This window comes from Helicoverpa armigera, chromosome 1, assembly GCF_030705265.1.
Source record: "Helicoverpa armigera isolate CAAS_96S chromosome 1, ASM3070526v1, whole genome shotgun sequence".
Taxonomy (NCBI): Eukaryota; Metazoa; Arthropoda; class Insecta; order Lepidoptera; family Noctuidae; genus Helicoverpa; species Helicoverpa armigera.
In genome coordinates, this window is record NC_087120.1 from 7,858,963 (window position 1) to 7,880,188 (window position 21,226).

Consider the following 21,226-nt stretch of genomic DNA (forward strand, 5'->3'; position numbering starts at 1 on the left):
TGATGTGAACGCTTAACCATACGTTCACTTTAATTAATAAAACAAAGGCCCAAGTGAATCCAACATTTACGTTAAAAAAAAGTAATCGCGACACAACAAAATCAACGAAGTTTAGAGTTCTAAATGTATAAGTAGCTCAAAGCTATGAGCAGGCCAGCATATCAATCAACGAGCATGAAGGAGAACGTATTCGTGTACAAGGAGAGCCCTTCATTGCCCTAAACGCAAGTTATTTATGTTAGCGAGTGTTGAATGAAACAAAGGCCCTATGTAATCGCATTTTGATAGAAATGCTACCAAATTTTAACATAAGAACATAGATAAATATTTTATAAACATCATGCAAATTACAACGCACCTTCGAGTGCCAGGTACATAGGTGGAACCCGGTGACATGGGGAGTAAATTAACATTACTTCGTCCTGACACTGTTTAAAACACTAGCCATAACTTGTTTTATTTATCACAAAAAGCTCATTCAAGACTGAAAACGTTCGACAGGCACCATTCTATATTCACGTTTAGTTATAATACTGCGGATAGATATTTCACTGAACAAAATAAAATAATACAACACCTCCAATTAATCGACCATAGCATAAAGCCCTTTGAAGTGCGTTTGTAAAGACCGAGACCGATGAAAGCAAAAGCATAGTCACTCGAAAACCAGCGAATGAACAGCAAATAATGTTAAACAACCATAGACACTAGCATTGAATAGAATTGAATGAATGATGGGTTTCTTGTACAGATAACAGAAAACAGACGTTTGAAAAAGTAATGGTATGTTGCATAAGTAAAATTAGCAGAATAGGGCCCCTGACTTCTTAAAATACCAAATTACCAAACCAAAATAAAAAATTCTGAATACGATGAAGTGTAGATTAAGTAGGAGGGATTCTAATAGGAGTTTAATAATATTTAATAATACTAATATTTTTGCTCGCTCGTAGAATTTTATATAGACATTCTAGGTCAGACAAATTGAACTTGGCAACCGTAAGAAGCCAAGTTAGAAGAAGGAATGATACTTCATGTTGAAATGTAATTTCTACCACTAAGGAAGGTTTGGTACAAAAAGTATCAACTGGCAACATAAAATTCATATCTGCTTGCTTTCATTCAATATTTGTTCGTCTTCAAATAAATTAACCATAATTTTATTTAAAATTGTAAAATGGCAAATATAGCAGCTAAACGCATTAAAAGAGAATTCAAGGAGGTCATGAAAAGTGAAGAGGTGAGGAAAAGCTATTTGTTTTACGTGTATTGTTAAAAACAGAAAGACGGCAGCAGTTACTTGCACTTTTCTTAAATGTCATATTTTCAGAGAACATCGATCTGTCCCAGTACAAAGTGCGCTTAAAAGTAATGCGATTCAACTGAATTGTAATTAATAATTTTATTGTTATTGAATATCTCAATTTCACTATGTGTTGTGAGTGATTCAGCATGTTTTACGTATAGTTGTTGTTGGTCGCCCCCTAACTATTCTTACGTTGGCTTAGCCAACTGCTCTAAATACAATTATCACAATAATTTTAAAAACTAACGTTGTAACGCAATCAACTGTAGCTGTTGTGCTTTGCAAAATTCTAATTAATTGGAAAAACATAACCAAAACATTCACTTACTTTTACTTTTTGACGCACATATTGCGCCTCGCTAATGTTGCTATTGCGATATAAATTCGAATAAGAAACATACTGGTATAGTGAATTTGTGAGATATGTTTACACAACTGAACCACATATTCCTAGAGATAAGAAATGATGATATGTTGTTTACATTTAGAATTGATTCTTAATTCAGTTAATCTCTGACATTGCCTTCCATGCTACCCATAGTGGAATATGCGTGAGCTTGGGGATTTCCTACAGCATCTAGTAAAGTGTCTGTCAAACAGATTCACCTGCATGCTGTTGCAACTACTTCATGCACCCAGATAAAAAGTAGCCCGTAACCATCTGTAGGCAACCTGTAAACAAAGAAAGGATCAAAGATATTGGCCTTGAAATATATGACAGTATCCAAAACAACCGTGATAAAGTAGAGCATTTGTGTTAATGCCATTAATAACACAAGGGAACAAAATAAGACTTTTTTTGTTGCATGAAGTTTTATGACTGTTTTTTTTCTAACAGCTTTAGTTTTTGAGATACAGCTATTGACCATATTTTCGAACTAGTTATACTTAAATTTCATAAAACAGAGCTTTTTGTTTAAAAGTATATATTTTTTACTATTTCTATGTTGCGAAATAACTGTAAAAATGATACTAACTATTTCTCTAATATTTGTGATGAATATACATTTAAAGATTGAAGACTAAGTGTGTTGGAGTTCTTAAAACGGGTGTATTTTAAGCACTCTGGATTTTCTTTGGACACCTGCAACAGGTACCTACTAGGTGTCTATAATGGTATGTTAAACAGGCATCGAGCCTTTAAGGTTATGGAAAAATAAGAAAAGACCCCATTTCAAGTACCAAACACCGATGATCTGGCGAGAACCCTCGAATCATTAGCTCGTATATTTTGCTCGTGGTTGATATAAACGGAATTAACAAAAAAAAAAAAATCAGTCCAAATGGATTTACCCTAACTTGTTAGGTATCTACCACCTTACCTTAATAAAGGTGCTACCACCTTTGCACATCAAACTTGGGCTCATGAAACAATTTGTAAAAGCTCTGAACAAAAATGCTCAATACATATTTAAAAAATTCTATAATTTGAGTATAGAGAGACTGAAAGCCGGAATTTATGATGGTTTGTGGACCATCATAAATAAGGAGTTTGATGAAGGTTCATAATTACATGGCCGATATCGAAAAAAAAGCCTGAAATAAATTCCCTTGTGTAATTAAAAACAAACAAAAAATATCCTGTTTACCAAGAAAATATGCTTAGTCAGGGTTTTTGGCAACCAATCATATGACCTTTATTTGTCTTCTTTGTTTTTGTTAAACAATCAGTTGAAGTATTGAACTGAATTGAAGATTGACTTTAAGTATGAAATCATCTAATTTCATCATGCTGATCTAAATCAACTTGTAGTAAGAATCAATGACCTTGATTCGAAGCAAATGACACTTAATAGTTTTCTATTGGCTGTGCAATTGACCTACAGTTGCTGTCAGATTATTAAAGTCACTCGCTCATGTAACTTACTCGGACTGTTGATTTGTGTTTTGAGAGTTCCATAGTAAACTGGGAACCCTTGTAGTTTCGCCATGTCTTTCTGTCCATTTTCGCATTATAAGGCTGAAATTTGCACAACAACAAATGCAGGGGTTTCCTTTATAATTTTTTTGGTAATGTTATATTTTTGGCAATATTCTCTATGAAAGATGAAAAGAATGTGTCCCACCCTCTTTTGAACAATATGTTTAAAAAATCTCAAATGTAGACAATTATTTGGTTAAACAGTTTTTGAAAAGAGTATTTTCCTAAAAAAAAAATATATATAAAAATCGGTTCACGCAATCCATAGTTGCCCCTGAAGACCCAAGATAAGCTTAATGTCAATAAATGAGTTGGACTTTGACAATGCTGAGCGTTAAACAATCGTCATAAATTCATAATCTAAGTCAATAACTTAGTCTACATAAACTACAGTCTACAAAAAATTGAAACAAAATAAAGCCACGTATTCACTGGGAAACAATGTTTCAGATACACAGTTTCTGAAACATCACGTAGATGTTTACAGCAACAATGTTTCGGAAACTGCCGTCCACACCGTCAGATGTTTACAATATGTTTATTTGGCGTTTATAAACAAATGAAACACGCGTCCACACCTGTATGCACATGTTGCGCAACTGATTTGTTTCTGTGCTCCCCGCCACGGGTGGGGAGCACAGAAACATTCGATAAACACGTAGTGTTTACAGAAACAAAATTATATGTTTCTGAAACAAAATTATTTGTTTCAGAAACACGTAGATTTTGTTTCTGAAACAGTGTTTATAAACAATTGTTTCTCAGTGAATTGGCTTTAAACTTATGACATGGCTCCAATATATGGCGCTAGTAGCAACATAAACACAGTCAACAGGCCTGCAGACTCTGACTTCTTTTTTTTATTCTTGACAACGGTTATTCGTTGATATCAGGAAATAACCGCAACAATATATCTGACTAAATGCTTGTGTTCTATATGACGTCTGGCTGGCTGATGTCCTTAGAGACAATAGCCAACGTGACCGACAAATCTCACGACCGACAATCACGGTCGGGATGTGGTATACATTAGTCTTTTGGCCCTCGATATTCCGTAGTAGTTCCAATACTTACAATGATGGTGATGTTACTGTGGAAGCTCTCATCAGATGATAATATGCTTGAATCGTTCCTATTACTCTGAGAATATGCCATGTGCCTCTTCGTTTATAATATTAGCACTTTGTTTCAATGTATTTATTTAAATAACGTTTAAAATGCCGATAACATAGTGTCCTGAATGCGACTTGCTTTGTGTACAGGCGATTGCAATTGTTACTGAGGATTTCGTGATATGTATTTTCTATTTATTCTGTTTTAATTGTTACAGGTCGCAGGCGGTACCATTAAATTGGAGCTGATCAACGACAGCTGGACAGAACTCCAAGGCGAGATAGCCGGCCCACCAGACACGCCATACGAAGGTGGAACATTCCTTTTAGAGATAAAAGTGCCTGAGACTTACCCATTTAATCCGCCCAAGGTAATACTGATTACTGTGTACATAGTTTGGTTATGCAATACATGGTCTCTTTTCCGACTTTACGTTATTATTTAATAATCAAAACCGTGTGAGTATTAATTAAAGTTCTCACAGCCATGCTAAAAAATTAATCATTTAATTTTTTTTCCAGATTCGCTTTATGACGAAGATTTGGCACCCCAATGTGTCATCAGTAACGGGTGCTATTTGTTTAGATATACTAAAAGATCAATGGGCGGCTGCCCTGACACTGCGTACGGTATTGCTGTCCATTCAGGCGCTTTTGGCTGCCGCTGAGCCTAACGACCCACAAGACGCCGTCGTAGCCAAACAATATAGAGAAGACATACACCTGTTCAACTTAACAGCCAGGCACTGGACCAATTCATATGCTGGAGGCCCTACGGTCATTTGGGAGTTCAATCAGAAAGTTCAAGTGCTACTAGATATGGGCGTCGAAGAAGATCAAGCGAGAGTCGCACTATCTACGTTTAACTGGGAACTAGAGCGGGCCACAGAACATCTTTTTAGTTAGGATATTGATAGATAACTGTAGCAGTCAGCATTAATGGCAAAAATGCTACATTGTAATATAACAATAATAGTTAAAGAGCTCAGGGCTATCAGAGATCCCTTATAGCATAAAGGCTGATTTTTTGTGTCCGCGCATCCTACATTGTGTGAGCAAGACTAGTGTTATAAATTCGGTTTAGGGGGAACTCTCCCCTGGGCCGCGGCCCAGATTACACGGACTAAAAACAGATGGGAAAACTGGGCTGAATGTGCGGGCCACAAATTCTATCATACCCAGTCGTAGGGTGCGGGACCATAAAAATCAGCCTTTGTACTATGATTTAAGTCTGATAGCCTAGAGCTCTGGGTCTGTAACGTAACTTGTGATGCAAATGTTTCTCCGATACATCGCCTGCACGAACTCACATGATAAGTCTCGCAACCATTCGAAATATTTTGGTCGTAATCGTGGATTACATAGCTGGAAACATTTCGTCTTAAATGAAATGTATTTGATTGTTATTATGACCATTTAATGTTTCATATGGCATGGCAGCTAGTTATGTATAGGTTATTTGTACTTCATGTTAGGTTAGGGATGAAATACATGTAGATTATCAAGATGCGAGAGTTTAAATATTGAAGAAGTCCGTACTTGAAATCAACAAGTGCTCGAAACAACCCTCACATTCTGAGAATTTTAATGCATTTTCTTCCAGAGCTTATTGTTCGAAGAGTTTGATACGTATTTTTATACAAAATTGTTATTTCTGCTTCCTTTCTCGAGAGCCAAAATTTAATGCCCCTACTTATGTTAGTTGTACATTAATTCCTTTCATTTTGTATTCATAATTATACGGTCATTTAAACTGAGATAACCTTTCAATGAGATGTTGCACTTAATGTCATAACAATAGTTTAAATATTCAATACGCCAGTAACATAATGTGATGATATTGCCTCCAGTAAAGTTAACGAAATGATAAACTTTTGATAATTTTACAAAGTGAATGTTATGATCTTAGGATCACTGTATAGATATAAAAAGTTGAAAAGTAGTAGTAGTCGAAAAGGGAAGAAGCGGTATGACCGGAGCTCCCTTTCCCTTGTTCTATATTTCTTGTTATAGAAGGCACAGATTATTATGATAACTAGCTTCTGCCCGCGACTTCGAACGCGGATCTTCTTGATTCTCAGAGCCCGTTTTCCAAAATAAATAAGAGCTTATATGTTGCCCAGGCTTAATACTACTACTACTATACTTACCCACATTCATTTTTATTTTCTGATTTAGATAAATTATTCATTATGATATGATTATGATAGATGATTAGTTCAATCAATTTAATTTATTGCATGTTATTGCTATTTAACCTTTTCATTTTAATTTAAACAATTTACAGACACAGTTTTTTAACAGATTTGTATATGTATAGATAGTTCCATTTCTGTTCTGCCTTGAAACCTAAATAACTAGATGTTGTGTTGTATTTGTGTTCTGACGTAGAGATGTTTTGGCAAAGGGGGATGTATTGGCAGAGTGGGAGTATGTACGTATCAATTCTTTGTTATTGATTCCAATCATGTTTTTTGAATTTATTTACTAGCTTGAGTTTGGAAGGATCATTTTAAAGTGTATGTTACGGTGCCGTTATTATTTCAATAAATAAATTGAAAACTGTTATGTTAAACTGATTTTTGTTGCATGTTGTAAAGCTCGCAAGTAAATAAGTACTCCACGGTCTCGTAGGGTATATTAACCTTGAAGTGAAAGTAAAATGTTGATTATCATTAATCGCTGACCTTCTCATTTCATATGAATCACCCCTTTTTATTAGAAGTCTTCATGTGGTGAGACTCTCTATAATTAATCTATAACAGAACATATTTACATTCAGAATAGAATAATTATTTGCACAGAATGTCGACAGCACATCTATCTACCATAATCTGTTGACTGTCTGTTTGACTGTGGGGTCAATGGATTTCAATAATAGATTTTCAATCTCATTACAATCATTGAAGGTTTCCGCTATTCTTTCTATTAAATAAACGTTTTTATCAGTTTCTGTGATTCAATAATGAATCATATTGTTTGCAAATTATTTACGATTGCAATATGATTGTAGAGCAAACTACCGAATAGACCAAATAGCAGACCAATCGCAAACCAATCGAATGTCATTGGAATACGATTGGTCTTATATTAGTAGCAGAATGCCCGCTAAGGTTAAACTGCTATTGCGATTCAATTTCTATTCAATTTTGAAATTATTCACTTAGCAGACTGCGTCTGTATAGATAGAAAAATACAGATATTTAAAATTAAAATTTTGAGGTCTATGTACATTTTATGCACTCAAATAACTAGGTTGATTACAATTAAATTTTTAATGTAAAAGAAATTACATTATTGAAATTGTCATTATTTGATTGTAAAAAATGTGATGACTAAAATGTATCCTGTATCCTATATTCATTGCAAGTCCAAAAATGTTTGTGCCTGAGTCGCAGCCTGTTTGTAAAAAAAGTACCACTACTACGCTATCCAATTATATACGTTATAGATTGAGATTGAATGGCGACGTTCAGTCAACGGACTAGCTGTTTGATTGAATTTCTATTTTGAACAATGTAAAGCCTAATTTTCCTAACATTCACTTTGAGTAAATAGTAAATATTTCTTATTTTTTGTAGTGTTACAACTTAATTAGTTTTGTATAGGCAGCTAGGTCGATTGAAACCCGCGGGTAAGGATTAAAAAGTTGTAACAAAAATACATTTAAGAAAATTCTATGTGAACTCTGTCTTTTATTGTGCTTTCCCAAACGTACCTACCTACGTATCCATTAAGAAATATGTTGTCTACATCAAATCACTCGATGAGAAGCTGATATTTCTCCTGAACTCTAGAAATTCCTTCCTTCCTCGTGGAGAGATAGGTCACGCTGTCAAAGAATGTCCAACAAATCGTCTCCTCCTAATTGTGTGTGCTACCTGCAAACGCTTTAAACGCAAGTGTGATCAGTGATCACCCAACTTGTGATGTGAGCTGTCAGACACACACAAGTATGCTGAATATAATAACATTAATGCAATAGACTCTGCAGGTGCCTCCCGTGTTTCGCAAAGCTCGATAAACTGTAGGTCCCGGCTGTCATATAAACGAACTTCTTTGGCAGTCGTAAGGGGTAGTCAGAAACCAGAAAGCCAGGTCTTACCAATGGGTATTCCCGTCGTGAGAGAGATAGATAGATAAAACATAGGTACTTAAATACTAATCAAAATGATGGTCTAGTAGCTTACATTAAAATAGGTACCTTAATATTTAGGCTGTATTGACTTTTAATTTAAATGAATCCTGATATATTAGCTACGGCTGTTAAAAGGTTTTCCATCTCAAAACATGTACAGTTACCGGCACGGATATTGGGCTCTCGGCGGAAGAGTGGGGATCGCTTTGCGAACGCGTACGTATAAGGCAATAAGGCAGTAAATCGCTTCTGCGCAGGTGAAGGTCAGGGCTCAATATCCGTGCCGATAACTGTATATACATATTTCTAGACTTACTCAGTGCTACACTAGGTAAATTATAGTGTAAAAATATTGTGCTTTTAAGAAAGATTAATGTAGTTCCCGGGAAAACCGGAACCTATGCACACAACTACCTGAATATCAGCACATTTCATGGACTTTCATGAGCTCATAATCATTCTACTCACCAGAGTTGTTCCTGCTTAGATCATATCATTTAAGAAAGAAATCACCATCTTAAACATTTATTATAGTTATCGGCACGGATATTGAGCCCTGACCTTCACCTGCGCAGAAGCGATTAGTGGTTTATTACCTTATGTGTACAGTGCGCAAAGCGATCCCCACTCTTCCGCCGAGAGCTCAATATCCGTGCCTTTAACTAAGTATACTAAGTTATTCATCGCTTACAAATCATCAGGCTACTACTATCTGCACAAAATTCACCTAAGAGGGCCTGAACATGAGGAATCTTGAAAACGACATGTGTGACATCAATTTTGACCCTGTTTTTATTTCAATGCTCCGAATGTTTAATCCGAGTACTTTATTGATGCGTTAAGCGTTATAAAACGCTCATCATCTAGGTATATCACATCAAGAAAATGAATACCCTAAAAAGTATAGCAGCATTAAACCATTGATAACGCTTGTCCGCTGTATTGTATACCACAAAGAAGCCATAAAAAATTTAACTAACTAATAATACCCACGTTAAAAATAAACTAATAGCACTATACGACCGAATACCACTTCGTATATCCACCAGCTAAGCACCAGTTAAGTTTTTAATCTATGCATACCTATACAACTTTCGAAAGTTGCCCTCGATTTCTCAGGGTTTTCATCATCAGATCAAGACCTGATGACTATGGCACCACCTGGGAAGTACCTACACCTTATAAAACACTAAAAATGATTCCGTAGAATTGAGAACCTCTTTCTTTTTTGGGAAGTCGGTTAAAAAAGCAACTACTTTATATGGATTTTTTTTTTGTTCATGCCTACTATCTTTTTATCCCGCAAATATATAGGTACAAGGTAGGCAGAGAGCTCATTTCATGATTTCCAATAATTATAAATTAAATTTTCATTATTGTATGTAATTATATCAAACATTCAAAACACTATCGGCGTTTATTGAGGGTCCTTCCTTCGTTTTATTTAAAAAGCTGACAGATCAAATCATACGAGGCGGTGCTTATTTGAGCATAGTGGTTTTTAGTAATGTACGATACCTGTTCTCGGCCATATTGAATAGGTACATTCAGTGTCTAAAGCCATTCGCCGCTTAACTAAATATACCAGTGAGTAATAAGTACCTACGTAGGTAAGCGTTGTTAGTTTCTTTGTTTCGGACAAAAGATATTGGTACCGTGTGTTTCGTTGTGGTTTGACTTACGTTAACTGAAACCTTTGAAGCTATAATTGAGTTGGTATGTGTTCCGCTCAAGTTAATGAAATGCATATTGCATTCACTCTTGTTGAGGCTACATGCAGGTACTCCTAACGCCATCTAGCGGCGACTGCGATGAAGGCGAGCAAGGCTGGTATAGAACCTGCGAGAGGCGCTGCGCCCGCGCAGTCGCGCCGCGTTTATCACGCATGAGCAAACAGCGAGCGAGTAACTTGAACAACATGGCAAGCAAGGTATCATTCATCAGTCACAGTTGACGTTACTCTGTGGACGGTGCTCTCGCGCGCCCCTCCTTTATGCTTTGCAACAGTACGGGGAAGGCAGAGTGCATAACACATCACCAGAATGTGACATTATAAGTGCACTATTTAGTTAATACTTCCCTTCGCCTTCCCTAGTAACTAACGCCAAAAACTTTTTATTACTTTCTAAAACGTATTTAATTTTCCGCGTGTGTCTCGTTCCAAGCTCGCGCCAACAAACGTGTGTGTGTATAAATAAATATTAATTTAATAGTGTGTTAAGCTGTACCAAACATGACTATATCATACGCTGGTGAAGTACCTAATGGCAGCAGTTTCGGATGTTTTTGGCGGATCCTTTGCAAGTAAGTTGGAATGTTATTCGTGGAGTGCGAGGCTTTGACCGCGGAACCGTTTGCGGCGGCCCCGGTCTCGGAACCCGAAGGCACACAGCTCGGGTGAAACAGCTGTTCGAAACGGTGGGCGCCTCGCTCCTTAATGACGAAATCACACACCGATCATCCGTAAACACACAATAAAGGTACTTTAACAATAGCACGTCTCTTGCCGTTCGTTTATTGTGGCACTAACTTATAAATGTTTAATTTAGAAATAGGTAAGTCTGTTCTCTCCGTGGCTTGTTGACGTTGAAAACGAATGAAAGTTTGTTATTAACTACAATGGTTTGTAAGAGCAAGATTCACGAAGGCGATGATAAAGCCGACCTCGGCTGGTGGCGCGCTGATGAATGCTACTCGTATACGCGAACTAGAAGCGATTCAATGCCTGTTTGCAGTTCGCTTGGCCCTGACAACGAAAGGTGGCGAAAGTAACCATGACGCGTGCACCAATCGATTAAAACTTTATTCAATCATGCTTATGATCACTTGATTTCCGTTAATGTAACTCAAATTGAATTCCACTAAAATTGCCAAGACCTTTGATGTACAAAGCGTCAATTTTGTATTTTCTTACAAACCATTAAGTAACAGTTTATTAGTAGGTGGTATTTAGTTAATTAAAGGCATGTTGACTAATAGCTACTTCTTGTATTCATTTATCATTCATAGAAATTCAATTTAGCAATATTTGATGAAACCCTATTTGAGCACCTCTGTTGGTAGTTTTTATACCTATTTGTCGTAAGTGTAAACCATGATCAATTTACTTGTTTATGAAATAATATACAATTACTATGAATCAAGAGTAATACCTGCAAAGGTAAAAATAATAAACTAACGTATGCACTTTTCGACCGTTGTTGAATCAGTTTGTACCATGCAGAGATAGAATACCGCTATGGCCGAACTGCGTCTATTTATTTTATTTTTCAAATGGATAACTGAACGGTAAATGCAATAAGTCACAATGAAAATAATGTTGCTGTTATATATGCATGTAGGTAAGTATGTGTAATGAACATCGGAACCCGTCTGAGTCAAGCTACGGTATCTTCTTATCGAGTGGGTTGCAGGTTTAATCTCCTAACAAACCCTAGTGTCATAGGTAGTTTCTCAAATCCGTCTGAAGCCTCTAACGAACGCTATTGAGCAGCATTCTAGCATGGCCGGCTTTACGTAGGTACTCTCCCAGGCACTGAGGTACAGCATAGCCAACTTCCAGACCATGGGCTGCTTTTTTACACGCTTTTTATTAGCTTCACCTGTATGTTTGTAGGTTTGTATGTTTGTTTGTAACCGACTTCTTTGGGCGCGATTTTGACCCACTTTAAACGGCCAGATTTCGTTCAAACTTTGTAGATTTATTGAGGACCGATGACAATACACTAATTTGATAAAATTATTCCATTTTAACCGACTTCCCAAAAAGGAGGAGGTTACACATACACATCGATTACTCCGAGGTTTATAGACTGATTTACGTGATTCTTTTTTTGTTCGACTCGGAATAGCTGCCAGTTAGTCCCATAGTCATTAGGTCAGGATCTGATGATGGAAACCCTGAGAAGTCGAGGGCAACCTTCGAAAGTTGTAGGCATACATAGGGTAAAAACTTGACACTCAGGTGTACGCCTAAAAGCACTATTCAACTGTGAAGATTTGGAGCTGACCTGATGATGGAGACCAGAGAAAGTCGAGGGAACTCGACAACTGAATATGTAAACTACCTCGTGTTTGGGCTTAAATTATTTGTATTGACAAGACCTATGCAACAGTGAAGGTTGGGAGCTGACCTGATGATGGAGACCAGAGAAAGTCGAGGGAACTCGACAACTGAATATGTAAAATACCTCGTTTGGACTTATATTCTTTGTATTGATGAGAACTTCCCACTTGTATGGATAGTGACAACTATTCGTATCACTGAAAAGCTTTAAACGAAAAAAAGTAGAAAATAAATAATAGTTTGAAAAAAACTAAAAAACACGCTTTTTATAGAAAACCGAACTAAAAAATAGAAAATAAATTTTAATGAATTTAAATTAAGAAAATAGTGTTCAAAATTTCAATGAATATAAATTAATAATAGTGTGAATACAAAAAATATATTTAAAAAAAAGCGTGGGGTGCATGGTGTCAACAGCTATAAATATTTTATTGACAGATATGAGTAGAGTGATTTTCATTTCTATAATACCTTAAAAAGCACCCCACGCTTTTTTTAAATATATTTTTTGTATTCACACTATTATTAATTTATATTCATTGAAATTTTGAACACTATTTTCTTAATTTAAATTCATTAAAATTTATTTTCTATTTTTTAGTTCGGTTTTCTATAAAAAGCGTGTTTTTTAGTTTTTTTCAAACTATTATTTATTGTTTTCTAGAACCCACAAAGTGACTTCTTACAGAATCGGGAATCACACGCGAGATCTCGCCACAAGAAAATCGAATGCAAATAAATAGATCGTACAATAAACTGACATGGATATAAAAGAGGTCCGTATCGATTGATGTAGGTAAAATATTGCTGTATGCACTCTGAGCTAAATTACCTCTACGTTTCATAAAAGCACTTAGGTAGGTACAAACTCATTTAAATAAAGGCAATGGCAGTAATTTGTTCTACTTACATACTCGTTTATAGATGAACAACGCCTACTACCAAGTATCGTAATATATTATATTAGCTCAGCATATTTATATAGCGCGTAAATACATACATGTCACAAGTTATCAAAGTTGCTGATTGATGCACAGGGTAACTTCAACGACTGTAGCAGTTTATTATAATAATCCAGTTGGAATTCAGTGTTCAAATTATTTTGTTGAAACTATCATCCCTGCCTCGGAACGCATGAGCAATGCTTTAAGGCAAAAGTATTCAAAGCTTAAATTAGCCACAAGGAAGCATTAATGAATTTTGGATACATTTCATTATTTCACTGTAAACCTTCGGTACAGATGGGAAATAAAATAAGACACAAGCATGATCTTTCACTGTTACCAATGTTATAATTATGTAGCTATAATTACCTAAGTAGAATCTAAAAATCCAAACGGTAGCCCATACTGAAGGAGTGGCTAGAGAGACGCCAAGGCGCCCTCAGCTTCCGGCTCACGCAGGTTCTTACCGGACATGGGTGTTTCGGAAAGTTCCTGCGTCGCATAGGCCGGGAGCCCACGCCTGAATGCCACCACTGTGGTATCTGCAGCGAATACTCGGCGCTGCACAATTTGGTTGAGTGCCCAGCATGGGCAACGCAGCGCCGTGACCTAGCGGCAGCAGTAGATGCTGCGTGAAATCTTTCGCTGTCGGCCGTCGTGTCCTGCATGGTCAGCAGCGAAGAAGGGTGGAACGCCGTCGCCTCCTTTTGTGAGGATGTGATGGTTTTAAAGGAGGTGGCGGAAAGGGAGAGAGAAACTGCTACCTCTCTCCCCGCCCGCAGCAGACGTGGGGGACGTCGCAGGTTGCTGATCTCCGGCCACCATAGGGCGCAGCCTGCGGGCGACAGACTAGGGGCGTCTGTCGTCCGGTCAGGAACAGGCCTGAGTTTGCTGTGGCCGCTGGGTGACGGCCACAGAGGGTAACGGGGCCCGCCTTTGAACATCTAGCGGGCCAATACCTATCGGGAGTGCGGAAGAATGCTTTGGCGATACCCGTGCCCTCGACAAAAGGTAGGTAATTGGAGGCAACACTGGGTGGGTTGTTAGCCGGTAAGAGTCCGGCACACCCCCTCCATCGTCCCCAGTTGGAGGGAAGTCCAGGAGGATTTTCGCCCTTTTCGACTTTGTGTTAGGAAACTCAGCAAGACTATAAATAACACATTGCCGGGGCTGTAAATACATCAAACGTAGAATTATGTTCCATACGGATGTAATGTAATTATTTAGATCTTAACCCAGAATAACCATTCATAATCCGAGATCTATTAAGCAATAGATTTTTTGCCGTTAAGTACAGATTCCGAAGGTCAATCGACACTGATATTAGTAATTAGTAAGCGGTGTTCACTAGCTGAGCTCGACCGTGGCAACATTCTGACAAGGTCAAAGAATTTTGACGATATCTAATTTAGTATTCCGAATGTACAGGATCTGTGCCACTTGGCAGTTTCTCTGATCATTCAAAAACTTAAGTCAGGGTTGCGGGAAAGGGAAAATTCCGCAATTTTGTCATTTAGTATTCGAAACATTCAATACATCATACTTTTTTCGCAAGATACGGTTCTGTCCGCCAAATGTTACGCTAAAGTCTCCTATTGTTTTCCCTTAAAAATTTCTCCTCATGCTTCATGAAGGCCAGGATACCTAGTTGATGGCATGTCAATAGATGTACTACCCAACTGGGATCTTTTGGAGTAGGTTTTTTATTCGGGTGTGTTCAACAACATACATTTTTACATAAACAAATATCTAAAACTAATCTTAAATACTATAATCGTAAAGGTAAGTTAACTTTAACACAGAGGAACACCGAACTCGGAACATACGTAGATGGTCACACGTTGAAGGACTGATCCTGCTAGGCGTTGCTTAACAGGTGTAAGCGTAACCAGTAAACAGTTCTATTCAAATAAGGAAACACACACACTCACACGAGATAGTCAATACTGAACAATCGATTGTAGCTGCTACCAGTAGGTAGTTAAGAAGTTTCCTAAACTGTATTTTACCTTCATTTTCAAGCCTGATATATTACGGCAGTCATAATATATTTCGGTGTTAATAACACGTCTCTGTACAAATGAAAGAAGACCAACCACACCGTAGTTACATACCCTTGACTTTCTGTCGTCATCTCCAGGTAAGGTTCAAACTTTGTCGATCATACAGACTCAACTGATATACATATACGAATATAAGTTTTAATCCGATACGTGCTATTTTCGAGAGTTTCTCTCAATTGCTTTGAGTTTTTATTATCAGATACTGACTCACTGAAACTCAACTGTAAGCACAGTAGCACACCCTTTGAAATGGATATGAATTGGTACAGGCTACTTCGAGAAATCCTATAACAAACACGAAAAAAAATAAAAATTGAGTAAAGAACCTCCCACTGTTTGGGAAGTGGGTTGAAACAAAGGTATCCTAATACTTACCATGAGCTTATTTTATGGATTTATATCGAGACTGTCAAACGTTACATAATTTTGGGTTAAGTAAATATTTATCCAAGGATTTTTCCCTGATTCGAAAGTGGCAATTACACAGCCTTGCTATGACATTCCTTGGGTTATTAGAATACTAACAGAGAAAGTTTCGTTACCCATTGAATAGAATATTGAAACAGTGTCAATACCTGTGACTTGTGTTCATGTTATGGTCCTCTAAATCTAATTTTATATTTTCGAATTACTTTGAACAGGAATTGCTCATATAATTGACCATATCGTGCATAGCTAACGTTTTAAGTTAGCTATGCACATATGGTGACGATATGTCACGTCTCTCAAAAGTCTCCAAAAGGTGGTTAGCTAGTCAGGTGACATGACTTTTTCTATAATCTAATAGCTAAATTTAAAGTACATTACATTAAGCTAAATTTAAAATGCTCTCTGGGTGGAAGCATTTTTGCTAGAGGTAGGTACACAAAATTTGTGTATTTCTTATACGTAGTTTAGCTGGTCAGCTGCGGTTCACCTGATGCAGGTGTTCAAGTTTCCAAGATAAATTATAGCCTACATTATTGTCCAGACTATATATAACCAATACCTACAAAGAAAAAATATAGGTATTCAAATCCCACCAGAATTTCCGAAGATTAGCGTGTACAAACAAACAGACACTCGGATAGACTGATATTATTGGGATTTGTTTCTATTCCTGTTTCTGAACCCCATGTCTTTTATTTTCAATGTATAGACAGTCTTTTTAATGTTTTTTTTTTGTAATAATAATTATGTAAAGATGATTGGTAAAACTGTTTTACGAGCGGACCTTAGGAGAATAATAAATAGAAAGCAATAATTTCATTGGCAATTATCAAGATATTGCCACATGCTCTGTGGATCAGGGACAACCCACTAATAATCGAAAAACCAAGCATCAAACTGCACGGGAACAACACTGCATTCGAGTCACGTCGACACATCCAGCCCTTTTAACATACACAAGTTGTACGTACATACGTAATGTGACATGGTACACTCATTCGATAGCTACTGCTTCCGATAAAAACAGGTGTCGTGTTCTATCACTTTCCTAATTCGTAGTCGTGTACGCTTACCGTTGAGCGGGCTGCGGCCAAATAAGGATTCCGATTCTATTTTTAATGTATTGGCCACAGCATCTGAAGCAAGGGCACTTTTAATTAGCGTGGCTTTATAAATCTTTCCTGAAGCTGCAAATAACGTAGAATGAAGGTTTAAACTTCTCTCTACTTTTCCAAATCCTGTATTTGCTGAATACTAACTCTATTTCACCTACCTGGAACTTATTTTTATACAATATGCACATGTATTTAGTAGAAATATTTAATAATAAATAATGAAAACAAAGCCGTTCCACTAACTATCATAGCTGCACGGGCACTTTGTATGTAGGTGCATGAAACAATACATAATTTAATGACTGTTGTGTCATGTGTCATGGCAGTCGCGTGTAAAGTGGAAATTGATCACGAGATCAGGAGGCTGCGAGCTCGCCTGAGGAATGTAGGCCGATACTCCGACAGTTGGCCAACAATTCAATTAAACTCATCCTACGATCGATTGTAACATTTAGCGCGTCAACATTACTCCATTGTCTTTCGAATTACAAGGCAGCGAGTGCACGACACTCAGAACATTGCGTTTTGGTGCCATTCCAGTTCCAGCTTAGAGCATTTCTCTAAAGCTTCTACTAAAATTGGTAATAAATGTCAGGCTTTGTGCTCTAATCTGTCTTGAATAAAGTTTATGGTAGAGGAAGTGAAGCATATTTGGAATACCAGTTTGTTTTTTGAAAATAAATTGAAGGAGAAACGGGATAGCTCCATAAAAAATACATTGAATTATTGTCAAAATATTAAACTTTAATAATGAGAACAATCAAATATAAAAAATACCAGATATATTATCAAAATGTCTATCAAACTAAAAATACTCAAGAAACGTGATTTGACTTAGGTTGCAGATAATTTGGAATATAGTATTCCAAATTATATTCATTTTTTTTTCTTTGAAAATTGCTAACACTTTTTCTTAGAAACTAATAGAATTCTAATATTTTTATAGTCATTGGCTCTTTACAAAAAATAAACTTTTACAAAAAAATAAAACAGACTCCCAAAAAACTGAAAAGCAAAAAAAACACGGTATTCCAAATTAACAACACACCAACCTAACTTAAAATTGCATGTCAAATTTTTAATTCTAGAAATATTCACAAAATCATAGTAATATCTTAAACTAACAAGGTCACTCCGCAATTAAAATAATTACAATAAAGATTAGAGTATTACAGCAAATGATTACCACTGATTGCATTCTTACCGAAAAAGTTTTCAAATCAGGCGTCTCGTTCGTTGGGGGCTGGTAGCCGAAATGTCAAGATGGCGTCCTGTTTTTAATGCTGTATGGCTTTGTGTATCGTTTGACGTTATGTTTACGGCATAAAAACTCAGATGGCGTTTATATATATTTAGATATCGAAGTATTCCAAGTTACCTGCAGTATTCCAAATATGCTGCAGTTCCTCTATGGAGTTATGTTTTATATAGGTGCTGGTGCTCAAGAATGAAAAATGTAATTCGCGATTACATCTCGAAAACATGATAAGCTAAAATAGCCAATAAGTCCATAACATAATATTGGCTATTTTAGCATATCAGAGAGGTTGTTGTCGACGTTCCTAGAACCATCCGCCTCACGGTTAAGCGATTAGGCATGCAATTAAACTGAATTTTTTGCTTGACACCCTGACGCCAAAACAAGTTTTTCGAAGCTCACATCGCTCGTACCACGTCACGGCCAACCGATTCTGCTTGACTTCTCATAATATTATGATTTGAATACTAAAATATGATTTAAATTCTTTTAATCTGGCGTAATTTGTAATTCGTGTTTCGGTAGTAATAATTGCACAAGATTTTTAGTAACACCAGCAAAAATATCTTCATAACAATATTCAATATTCCTACATATCTGAAATGTTTTATGATGATGCTGGCATAAATTCATAGCCTCGCAGCTATTATCGCGGTAAGTTATCGATGTGTAATAGCAATAAGTTTTCTGAGAATACTGAAATGACACGCGTGTGTCACGTATAATCGTCGGCAAGGTCGGCTGGGCAGTTAGAGCACCGTTACACAAACCATGGCTTTCTTCCTTATTTTGTAATACGTTCATAACGATTTATAGTTGATAGCTTTACTTTCGCTTGCAGATGGAGAGGCAGCGTGTACAAGCTGGTGTGGCGGGAGTTGCTAGCATACCTCACGCTATACTACACCATCAACTTATTGTATCGGTTTGCGCTCACAGAGCAGCAACAGAGGTGAGTAACACATACCTACTTAAAGTATTATTGACATTCAACAGCTGACCTGCTAATCTCCTAAAACATAATTCATATTATCTTATTGAATATTCCAATCAACAAGTTACAACCTTACGATGCGCATTTACAGTCAAAACATATGTTTCAAGGTACCTGACCCCTAAAATATTCATCACCATTTAAAATAAATATATGTAAGTAGGTCAAAAATGCTATAAGTATTTTGTTCTAAACTATATCTTCCCATGTAGGACACATTAAATACAATATTAGTAAAAAACCGGCCAAGAACGTGTCAGGCCACGCTCTATGTAGGGTTCCGTACTTTTCTGATTAAAGTTCATATCTCTCGCTAACTAAATAACTCAGAAAAAATCTGAACATAAAAACTAAACGGGTTTTGTATGTTGGATTTTCGGTGGTTATTTTGGAAAATCGTAAAAAAGACCATAACTATTTAAATAATCAAGTTCAAAATATAAATATAATAAGTATAAAATATTTAGTAGGTCCTAGTAAGTTGACTACAGAACCTTAAAGATCGCAAGGTCAAACTGCATTAAATAAAAGATGTTTCAATTAGTGACTTAATGTTTTAATAATTATTAAAGAAGCAATAATTTTGTATTGTTTTATTATCATTTGTTACAAAGCTATTAAAAGACACCTTGGTAGGTAGTAAGAAGTAGGTGTTTACAACAAACATAACACTCGTTTACAATTAATACGGTAATGTTGTTACCTCAATTGGAAGGAAAAAATAAGAACACAGTTACCGATGAGGTTAATTCCCAACGTCTGGGGCAGCCCGCAGCCTCGGCAGCAGCGACAGAAGCTGCACTGCACGTAGAATTTGCCGGCTAGTGGGATGGTAAATACGTTTGATTCATGAAACACAACATTGATGAATAATAAATAACTTATTCAAATACCTTTGAGGTACAAAAAAACTGTAATTGTAATAGCTTCACCTTACGAACAATGCTCAGGGCGTTGATGTTGTCGACTTCGTTTTTTAAAGGACCTCACTGAGCTCTAAGACAAGTTCTTGATTTTAAAAACATATATGTTACTGAATGTTTTGAAGTTTTCAATATAATTCGGAGGGAAAATTCGACAGTAATAAATATCGTGATTCTTTCGAAAAAGACCAGTTTTAAAACGTGATTGTTAATGGAAACTAGACACTTAACTATCGAGACTGGTAAGTTACTCATTGTTTGTGACTAGAAAAGTTTGTCTTCAGATAATAATAATACTGTCAGTCGAATCACGAAACATGACGTCAACAAAAGACCTCGGTCTTTGGTTAATTAATCTCTCGAGTCCTTAGTTTTACAAGTACTACTTTTTTTTAATCAGTGCTAACAATAAAAATGGTGTTGCGACATTGAGTGTCTCGGAAAAAGCATAAATAGGGTCGTATGCATTTATTTTCTCGTCTAGATTTTTTTCATGATAAAAATCAACTAAAAAGTATGCGGGCACATTGTGTCAGCTCGGCGTGGAATTCCCGTACCAACATAGTTTGAAGGTGTAGCTTGCAGCGGCAAACGTTTATTTTCACGTTATATTTTATGCGTTTACTGCAACAGAAGCTATTTGAACTCATAATTTTCATAAAAAATGTATAGGTTTATTTTCTTGTAGGTACTTAGCTGATGCTAGGTGGTTTTTGGTTTGCGTTTTGTAACCTAAACTTCAAAGGATAAAAAAATGCACTCAGTTAGGCTTTTATGCAATAATATTACCCAGGAGTTATATTCGGTTTAAGTAGGCACTTAAGTAAAGGGGAATAATCTTGATAGTACCAATTTTTTTCAAAAATACATATTAAACGAATTTATAAATTACTTACTGCTTAAAATAAGTACTCATTATTATTGCATTTACATTGATTTGTAGCCGCATTTCATTTA

General features: G+C 36.4%; 3 protein-coding genes across 7 annotated transcripts in view; 2 read left to right on the forward strand and 1 right to left on the reverse strand.

Moving 5' to 3' along the window:
- Window positions 1-1,659, reverse strand: part of LOC110378887 (discoidin domain-containing receptor tyrosine kinase B) — a 52,181-nt gene extending 50,522 nt beyond the window's left edge. For 2 of the 4 annotated variants that reach the window (XM_021338306.3, XM_021338303.3), the window contains exon 1: window positions 359-661. The gene's annotated coding sequence lies outside the window, so the exon portion shown is untranslated. Of the gene's footprint in view, window positions 1-358; window positions 707-1,634 lie in introns of those variants that run through there. The other 2 variants (XM_049837917.2, XM_021338305.3) reach the window with 2 other exon arrangements.
- Window positions 1,082-8,025, forward strand: LOC110378888 (ubiquitin-conjugating enzyme E2-22 kDa). Its single transcript, XM_021338307.3, has 3 exons — window positions 1,082-1,240; window positions 4,558-4,710; window positions 4,862-8,025. The coding sequence occupies exons 1-3, from the start codon at window positions 1,178-1,180 to the stop codon at window positions 5,243-5,245; spliced, it is 600 nt and encodes a 199-aa protein (XP_021193982.1). The 5' UTR covers window positions 1,082-1,177; the 3' UTR covers window positions 5,246-8,025.
- A 2,311-nt stretch (window positions 8,026-10,336) lies between these two features.
- Window positions 10,337-21,226, forward strand: part of LOC110378893 (bestrophin-4) — a 51,395-nt gene continuing 40,505 nt past the window's right edge. For both annotated transcript variants that reach the window (XM_021338318.3, XM_021338319.3), the window contains exons 1-2: window positions 10,337-10,781; window positions 19,194-19,304. In XM_021338318.3, coding sequence (XP_021193993.1) covers window positions 10,711-10,781; window positions 19,194-19,304 — 182 coding nt within the window. In that variant the 5' untranslated portion in view covers window positions 10,337-10,710. The remainder of the gene's footprint in view (window positions 10,782-19,193; window positions 19,305-21,226) is intronic.